At 29.8% G+C, this 10,117-nt stretch overlaps 1 protein-coding gene across 4 annotated transcripts; it reads right to left on the minus strand.

Annotated features, from left to right (window-relative positions):
* Nucleotides 1–3,487: 3,487 nt before the first annotated feature.
* LOC130823175 (glycosyltransferase-like At2g41451) lies at nt 3,488–8,790 on the minus strand. 4 transcript variants are annotated; one of them, XM_057687813.1, is made up of 10 exons: nt 8,334–8,790; nt 6,753–6,902; nt 6,259–6,311; nt 5,854–5,962; nt 5,630–5,764; nt 5,299–5,531; nt 5,074–5,215; nt 4,604–4,650; nt 4,296–4,383; nt 3,488–4,088 (listed from the first exon to the last, which is right to left on the minus strand). In XM_057687813.1, exons 1-10 carry the CDS (start codon nt 8,679–8,681, stop codon nt 3,849–3,851), a joined length of 1,545 nt encoding a protein of 514 aa, XP_057543796.1. In that variant the 5' UTR covers nt 8,682–8,790; the 3' UTR covers nt 3,488–3,848. The 4 variants fall into 4 exon arrangements, with proteins under 4 accessions (XP_057543796.1, XP_057543794.1, XP_057543798.1 ...); XM_057687811.1 differs by having other exon boundaries at nt 6,235–6,311; XM_057687815.1 differs by lacking the exon at nt 6,753–6,902 and having other exon boundaries at nt 6,235–6,311; nt 8,334–8,753.
* Nucleotides 8,791–10,117: the final 1,327 nt, after the last annotated feature.

Below are 10,117 nucleotides of genomic sequence, written 5' to 3' on the forward strand. Positions count from 1 at the left end.
CCCGACTTTAATTTTATCCGAAATTGACTTGATCTGACTTGAATATGAAATAAAAATATTATCAAAATAGATCGACCCGACGATTCGATATTTACTCGATCTTAATTTTTGCCCAATACGCTTATTTAATGGTTTTTATAACCTATACACCTGATCTATACTCTATAGGTTTAGACAAAAATGGTAACTATTTGAAATTTGATTTAGAATATTTTCTAGAATATTATTTCATTTACTTATTTTAGAAGATATCTTTTATAAAATTTAAAATTTAAAATAATTGCTAAATATATCTTTTAAATTTATGCACTAGGTACATTAACTAGAAAAATTGTAAATATAGATAGTAAAATTATTAATTGTCATTGATTATAGAAATAAATGGATTAACAAGCCAAATGCTGATGAAAGCAATTTGATCAATGATGAAATCAATTTGATCAATAAAAATGGAGAAATTTAAATTTGAATCAATAAATTGATAAAAAAAAATGACAAAAGAATTAATAAAAATCTTAATCTTCCGAGGATTCAGACTGCAGGCTAAGTTCTAAGTTCATGCAATAAAAAATGGTTTCAAGAAATAAGTTGTTAGTTGATAATAGGGCATTAGGTACAAAATATAGTCAAACTAATTAAATATATTATTTTGGCGGTCGCCAACAGGTTGTATTGTTGAAGGAAGGTGCAAGTATTCCACACATTGACAATAACTACATAATCATATGTATTTCGATCATAATCATATGATCCTATTTCTTTATGTTGTGCTCTCCATGTCTTAAATATTCCCATATTTTCCTAGTAAAAAAATTATCTTAGTATCAAGGTAGAGTCTGTGTGGAAGGTTTTTTTTTTTTTTCTAATAGAGGCTGACAAGTCATATCCAGAACCCTCCAGGAGAAAGTAAAAAGGAATGCGCGCAGTCAAGAAACTCCTCACAGCTAATACATGCGCCCGGTAGAAATTGAATCCTAAATCTTCTGCTCTACATGTATATCCTCTGTCTTTTGAGCAACAAACGCTTTTGGTCTATATTTGCCTAGTAGAATATGTTTAAAATGATATTTATGGAAAAGTAAGAGAAATATGGAAACAAAATGACAAATTAATTTAACTATAGGTTATAACCAAAAATAAAAATATAGCAAAATCCGATACGAAGAGATTACAATTGATTAAGAGAATGTTTTTCGTTGAAAGAATTTTTTGGTGCCATAAATCTTTACGTAATATATTTGGTAGAATAAAAAGATTGTAAAACATAGATTTCTTAAGTTTTTTCATCCAAATGACTTGATGTTTTTCAGTATTAAATAGATTGAGTAAACTCTTTAAATCATTTGAATCATATTATAGTAAAATCCATGATCATATGGATTAAGGAATTAAAAGTTACATTAGTACAATTATTTATGGCGTTAATTAGAATTCCAAAATCAAACACACCATTAAAAATTAACAAATTAATTACTCCAATATGGATAATTGCAATCTTCTAAATATACATAATCTATCCATCTATCTGTATCTATAATCTATAAATATTACTAAAACAAAACACTGTTGACATCATCACTACCTAAAATTGCTTAGGTGTCACATTCCCAACAAAAATTTTCCCTTCAACACTCAATGATAATGTCATTGTTTTTATGACTACTTTTTTTATCTTTCACTTCATTACTCACGTCATTTAATGTATTAGAAGACTATATATATTACTTAGTTTTTTCAATTATTTATAAAATTTTTTTATTTTATTTCTTAAATCAGTATTATTCAGTATATTGGATATTTTGAGATGCTGAAAACATAATATACTTTTTTTAGGATTTTTTGTTATTTATACAATTAGTTACTTAAATGCAATGCTTAATTCTAATATGATTCAGGTTGTGACTATTTTTATGTAAGTCAATTATATTTTTCATGACAAAAACTAATTTTTCGTTTAAAATTTTATAAAATAATTTTACATATTTTTGTGTTAAATTTAATTTTAAAATGTGTTATTAATAGTTTTAATAATTTATATAAATTAATGTAATTTATGTCAAAAAATTTAATAAAACCGTGCATCGCAAGGGCACTATCTAGTAAATATAACTAAGAAAAAATTAACATCATCATCTTTAAAATTGTTTATATCTCGCTTTTTTATACAATTTTTTCCTTTCAAAATGATATGGCGGTATCATGATCATTTATCATATTTTGTAATTATAATGATGATTACACTAATACTAACTATTTTGAGATTTAAAAAAATATATATATTTTTAGTGATAATTTAACTTTTTAGAATAGTGCAGTAATTTTAAAGTATAATACAAATTTTATTTCATTTGTAATTTTTTTATTTTTATTAAACCTTCTTATTTAACATCTTTTAAATGAAAAAAAGCTTTATTTCAAGTTACTTAAAAATTATTTTACATACATTAAAATTTTACAATAATTTTAAATTTACTGCTAAATGTAAAATCTTAATTTAGAGACTAACAATTAATTACTAAAATATTATTCATAATTATTTCATATAATGTTAGAAAAAAAAAATTATAGGCATGCATCGGCACATCGCACATATGCCATTCTAGTATGTTTATTAATATAAAGGTCTTGGGCATGAAAAAACGTAAACGACTTCTCAAAATCCAAAAAAAAAATTATTATTGCAATTTTTTAAAATTAAGTGTTTATAGGTCTTTTTTTGAACTTTAAACAAATCATCAAAATATGAAATTGTAAATTTATTTAAAGCACCATAAATATTCAAGATGATTATGTGTTCTTTTAAAACACTTGATTAACATCAACATCAAGAATTAAATCATAATAATAGATTGCATATCTACAATAAGACATACACAAATAAATAAATAAATAAATAAATAAATAAATAAATAAATAAATTCATCTTCAATAATGGATCTTCTCTTATGATATATCATGGTGTATAATTTATTAATTTGCTAATAGTGAATCAAAGTGATTTATGTTCGACCATTACAATTCCTAATGTGAGTTAATTTTCTACTTATAAAGTCATATGTCGACTATAAGAGACACATTATATTAATATAATGAGTTTATTTTCGTAAACAATATATGTGAGATTATTAATGTCAATATTTATCCGTATTATATCATGAACAATAGTTTATTTTATCATAATATATTTGGTGAAAAATTTAGATAAGCAATTCACTTAACTGAACAATTTTATAATTTCTTCCTCCCCTCAGGCATGTGTCTCTATTTAGGGATTATTTATCTATCACTATTAATTTGTATTTTATTTTTAATCTATAAGTAAAAAGAAAGTCAAGCAGAACATGGCCTGATTCGTCTCAATTCAAAGTATCATAATATAATTATTTTATAATTATCAATTATACTGATATAAAGAATGAATAAGTATACATGTACTAAATTAAATATGAGATATCGAAAATGACTGAGAGAGTAGTACAAAGAAGAAAACACACAAATCAATAACATTATGTATGATTTATCTACAATCACAACTGTAAACTACATTTGTATATTTTTCTTTTGGATTACAGGGTAGGCTGATGGAGGAGAGAGTTAGGTGAGATTTGATTCCAAAATCTTGCCTAGAAAATATGGTATTTATTTCAACTGTTACAAGACCTGATTCTCAACAACATTTGTGTATGTTAATCTACAATGTTGTAATATCCAATCTAAGCTCCAATTTACACATATTTCCTCATCAATCAATTGAATTAGAAAAACATACTTAATGAATCATGATACTTCTATATATAAACCTATCAAAATTTGTGCTATCAATCCAAGACTAATTTTCTTGAGTAACATCACCAGTGATTGGGGCCTGGGGGAGACAAGGGTGGGATAGCTTGAAGCTGTTCGAGTTCTCCTACGTCTTTCAAGACCTTTCGTCGTGTATTGCCTGGATTTTCGATGCCTATCTTTCGAGGAAACGATTTTCCTACATTAACATTCTTATCTGAATCGCTTCGATTGGATGCAGCAGTTTGCGCTGATGCTATAACAGAAGCAAAAACCCCAGTTTCCCTTAATCCTTGGATTATGTCCTGTTCAATCAGTGTAACATACGCCAAGTTAATTCACTTTTTAAATTCGTGATTCGCTCAAAATTACCCTAAAAATAGCCCAAAATTGACCATAATTAGCAATTCGTAAAGAGATTAGTGAATCATATGACAGTGTGTTCAACACACATTTTTTGTTTGAGAAATGACAGTGAATGTTTAGTACACATAAGGTATTATAAGACTCACCATTGGAGCATAAATTCGATCCAAAATGCCATGTTTCAACAGCTTCTGTTTCAGTGTTTTGTCGTTCCATACAACGTGTTCCTGATACCTGAATTAAGAAGAGCATTATCGGAGAAACACGATGTGCATACACTTCATAAGCCAATGAAATATCATCACAAAACCCTATGGGCGCTATGGCAATGGAAGGAAGCCAGGAAGGGCTCCAATGAGTTATTAAGTGTGCATACCATCTTTAATTCATCGATGTGGGATAAACCATCCCAACAGAAAGAACAATGATAGATGACTAGAGTTTAATTTCTCACCATCTTAGCATTTCTTCTTCTGTAGCAGTAGAAGCAATGATAAATGCCTGCAAATTTGCAAATCTATTTTTCAGAACATTTAAGTTGTAATCCCTCCAATGGTTTAGTCATATAGAAAATCAGTAAAATCATGTACAACAACAATCTGTTACCCCAATGTCTTTAATAGGCTCCCACCTAATCGGGGTTTAGGGGGTTTGGATGTACACAACCTAACCCTAATTAGTGACAATAAAGAGGTTGTTATTGATTGAACTTGGTAACGAATTATGAACCGATAAACTGTTAATCGTTTAAAATCAAGACAATGTAAAGACTGATTCTGAGCCTAAAGCAAGGTTCGTGTTACATGTATCAAGCAACCTCCTCCCTGTGCATAGGCCCAACTCATCCTGCCTATGGGCCGGCCCTGTTCATATATCAAGCAAAACAAAAATAAATGATAAGGGAATAAGGAAAACTGAACTTACTGCTCTATCAAAATCCAACATGAAACATCTTTTGACGTCCTCCTTTGTAGGTTTGCATCCACACCTATCATGCCTTGAAGTCAAGTCGGAGAATTTCGAGTATGTGTAGTGCAAAACTGCAGCCTCCTCCATTTTGATCTCTCTGTTGACAATTTCAAAGACGGGCAATGATCATAGAAAACTAAACTAACTCTATGCAGTAAGAAGACATCAAGTGACGCGTACTTTGGACGTTTGACATAGTTATGCCATCGATGAGCACCATTAGGGCGAAGCTGATTTTGAATTCGTGCAGCTGCTTTTCCATTTCCGTAAGTCAGAAAATAGTTTGGATTGCCCCGAGTTGATTCCTTGTAGTGTCCAAAGTAAGTTTCCTTTGGAAGATGATCAAAGTTTTTCTTGAACATTGATACCTCACTGAAAGGTTCCTTAATGTCACTTCTTTCAACAGCACTTTCCTGAAATTTATGAAAAAAAGGACTATTCAAACCAGGCAAACGAACATGAAAGTCATCAGAAAGCACACAACGTAATGAAAACTAGTAGTCTTTCTTACATAATTCGAGAAAACAATCATGTCAACATCGGCAGGAACATCCATAAGCAGTTCGGTAACAGAATACCCTCGAGTTCCTGCAGGATGCAGAAGCTCATCTGTGTCTAGATGGAAAATCCACTCCATGCCTGCGTCCTTGACAAAATCGACATCTTCGAGATCAAATGATGGCTTAAAAGTCAGGTTATATGTGTTGACCTTTGATAAGTGTAAGAAGTCCTTACCGTTGCCATGCCTATAGCCATTTCCATGTTAAGGGTTTGCTTCACAAACAGCTCATTGTTGCAGGGCTTATAGAAAAAGTTCGACAGCCATGATTCGTTCCATATTCGACTGATAATCCAATAACAGGAGCAACGCAAACCACATTAACATTGATAATTGATAGATTTGTTATTGGATTCGTACAAAACAAGACCCGCATAAGAGAAGAATTGACTGCATCCTAAAACTCATTGGTCTTAGGAGGAGTACCCCATCAAGTATATATGATAGTCAATCTCTCTCTAATTCTTCGATGTGAGATCACATATGAATTATTTTCCAACAAAACTAAACTTCAAACAATTGAGTTGGTAAGTTAGTATGATCATAAATTTACATACATCAAAATTGATTTTAAATCCAACCTTTTCGCTTGTCCTTCCTTAAGTTGTTCGGTTCTGTATATAACATGTATACCCTACGAAATAAATGACTAAACATCAACATATAATCAATCTAGAACACCGAAAACAACCAAGTTAAACAATTGACAACTGAACAGTGTCATTTCTGGCATTTTATGGGCCCTAGGCAAACTGAATGAAATAACCCTCTATATAGAAAGTCGATTTTGAACTTTAACGGGTGCTTGATAAAATAACAAAGACAAACCAAATATATTATAATTATCTTTATAAATGTAGTTTAGGTGTGTCATACACTTCTTAATCAATAAAAAAAACTAATCATAAATACCGAATTTTTTCAAGTGCCTACTACATTAACCAAAATTTCAAACATTGGGCAATTTCTAATTCTGGACCCTAGGCAAATGTTTACTTTGCCTAGGGTTAGGAATGGCCCTGCGACTGAGGCATCATTTTAGCACGCTCAGCATAAGATAAGCGAGTAGACTCACAGGAATAGATTCGAGGACAATAGACACATTCATGGTTGCAGCCTTCCCTTCCACAAACAGGAAAAAATTCGTTATACCGATAACCTTGTGGTAAAATATCCATGGTAGAATTTGTTCTAGGCCTGCTGAAGTGGTTGTTGTGATACATGCCTATACAAAAATGGACATCCATATATTATAGTGCTGAATGCTGATCATTTTGTAAAGTAACACATTTTTTTAACTCACATACTATTCAGAAAATTGTGTCGAAAGTAATTCCATGATCTAGTCTCTTTCATAAATACATCAACTAGATGACACTTACAAGGCTTAACACACGCGCACTACAGGATATCAAATATGCACTTCTAATTTATGAGTGTGGAAAAACAAATCATGGTGAAAATAAACTTGTAAAAGTACGGGCGGATCCAGAAAAAAGAAAAAGTAATGTCACTAATAACTCAAATAAAACTACTAAGGGGATTCAAATTCTGGCTAATGGCGGGCATCGTGTGTGAAAGGTGACTATCTAATTAACCAACTCAGCCAAGCTCATTTTTTACCCTGTATTGCAGTACTATTAGATTTTTAGCCTTTTTTAATATTGTCACTTACTAACTCAGACCACGCATTAGATCAACCTCTGTGTAGAAGTGTCCTTAATTATCACAAATACAACATACATTAACAAAGTTGGTGAAATTGATCAAATTAGTGGTAGATTAGTACTTCAATATTATGTGTATGAATTTCAAAAAATGTATTGCAATAAATTAAAGTCTTAAAGGTGATATGACTTAGATTGTGATAAATCTGTTGTATCAGTCTATAACAACATATCTAAATTATAAAATTACTAGGAAGGAAATTCCTGAAATATGCATAAACCAAAATAGATATTAATTAGAGCTATGAAAGATTAAAGCTAATCAAAATTAGTTGGGGATCTAGCCTCGAGCCTACCTAGGCCATGGTGCATCAGTCATCTGATTAAAATTTTTATTAATGTCAAATACGGTTGAGTTGGTTAACAAACCATGAGTATTCAGCTTACGATATACTAATATTCTAAATTCGTAACTAGGGTAGCCGATTATTTTCAATTGTTTAGCCATATAGATCAATGTCCCAACAAACTTCTTACCCATTAGTCAAAACTTTAATGTTAATTAATTTCTAAATTTCATGTTAAACAGTTTTGATCCAAGGTGCCCATCAAGCTTATTTATTAGTTAACCTCTTTTTTATTTTTCGACGTGAGATCACCGTATTTCAATAGAGTTACCAATATAAATTGATTTACAATGAAACATAATATGCTCAAAATTAATGATTTATCATATCGCGTTAATCTTAAACCTAGATAAAAATTTCAACAAACCCACAAATTTTTAATACAATACACACACTAAAATTGAAAAAAAAAACATGAACAAATGATCAAGATAGAACCAATCTTAGGTTTAAGATTATAAACAAGGACAAATGAAAAAAAAAAAAAAAAAAAAACCAAAAAATGATAGATTTAGATCTTATAGAAACCCATAAACAAAAATTCGACATAAATTCAATGAAAAATACAAAAAAAGAACTAACCTTGGGCCTAAGATTAGTGTCATTAAACTTCAAATTCCAACCCCTGAAATACGGAAAAACAGGGGAAATTCTCTGACCCAATAAATTATCATCACAATGAATAGAAGATGATGATTTAATTTCAGATGAACTATGCATTTCAGGGTAATCAGAAGACCACCGGGTAATCGGGTCGATAGACCCGCTTTGCCATTGAAGGAAGAAAGAAAACAGAGCAAGAGAAAGAGGAAGAAGAGTGAGAAGGAGAAAAAGTTTGTAAAGAAAGTGTTGCTGAGAAGAGTTATAAGAAGAAATGATTGGAGAAGAAAAGGAAGAATTGGGTCTAAAAGATTGGGAAAAACCCGCCATTTTTGGAGTTCGAAGAAATGATGAGAAAAATGATAAAGCATGAAAAAAGAAGGAAATTATGTGGTTTATATGTGGAAGGTAAATCAAGACATGAGTGTAATTGTCAAAGGAGGAAATGTAAATGTGGAAGAATAGGGATGGTTTAATGTTGGTTTTTGTTTTTATATCTAGAAGCTTGAAAGGTAGTGTTTCTCCCCCACATTAATCTGACTTGTTGTATGAAACAATCTTACTGAAATTGTATTTTAAATATAAGTTAAAATGTTCATCTCATATATATTATGAAAATATAGACTTTTTAAGCTGTCTATTGAGATTTAAGAGACGGTCTTTCATAATAATAGTTTTCTCACTTAATTATTTGTCTTATTTTTTTTTATTATTTTAGTTTATGTTAATGAATTTGTCTCATTTCTTTTTTTTTTATATATATAACCTATTGTTTTTAGTCTCTATAATGTCTCTTATTTATTATAATGCTACTACTTTAATTTATTAATATACAATTTAATTTTCGTGTCAAAAACAAATAGAAAATAACTAATAAAGTTGAATAGATCATTTGAAAAAGTTTGTGATGATAGAAAAGTTAAGAGAAATGAACACGACCTAAACTAAGTAGTGGAAAGGAAAGGAAGTTCTAGAAAGCTTAAGGGTGAAGTTAATAATGTATTGCTTGCTCTAATTCTTTGAGTTTTCTTTTTTATTATTTTGAATTGTACTCTATGGTGGATTAGGATTTAGATGTTGTTTTTCATAAATTTGTCTATTTTACATGAATAAGGATTTACATCTTTATTAGATTTTTTTATCTGACCTCTTTAATCCGCTATATTTTCTCTGGCCTCTTTAATATCTGAGACACTGGATTTTCTTCATGGTCCTTCACGTTGAAAAAGTCGGCATTTTCAATAATGTTGAGGAAGTTGATATTTTAGTTCTAATCAAAATTATCCTCTAACACTTATTTCATTTAACTATTTTAAATTTTCAATTATCTTTAGACAATTAAATTGCTTATTAATAATATTAAAAAATCGACTAGATTCTTTATCATTTATCTATTTAATAAGTTAATCATAAAACTAACCACTAAATAACTACTTAATGCACACATTATTTCTTCGTTTCTTTCTTTTCCAATAGTATATGGAAATCATCTTAAAAAGGATGTATAAATGATTCCTCAACTTTTTAGTCTACTTTAGCCAATCCAACAATAATGAGTAAAAGTTAGTAAAAAAAACTAGATTTGCATGTGGCAATCAGGGAATGTTGTTGCATATTCATGCTTTGATTGTGACAAGATTTAACATATTTTTGATGTCGTTTTATGATTCTTGATTTACTCCATGATTAATGAACATGTGGCTAACTTTAGTTACTTCTTCTATCGAGCAATATTTAGTACAACACAAATTCTTGAGAGATTATCT

The sequence above is a fragment of the Amaranthus tricolor genome, chromosome 1 (assembly GCF_026212465.1).
Source record: "Amaranthus tricolor cultivar Red isolate AtriRed21 chromosome 1, ASM2621246v1, whole genome shotgun sequence".
In the NCBI taxonomy this organism is placed as follows: Eukaryota; Viridiplantae; Streptophyta; class Magnoliopsida; order Caryophyllales; family Amaranthaceae; genus Amaranthus; species Amaranthus tricolor.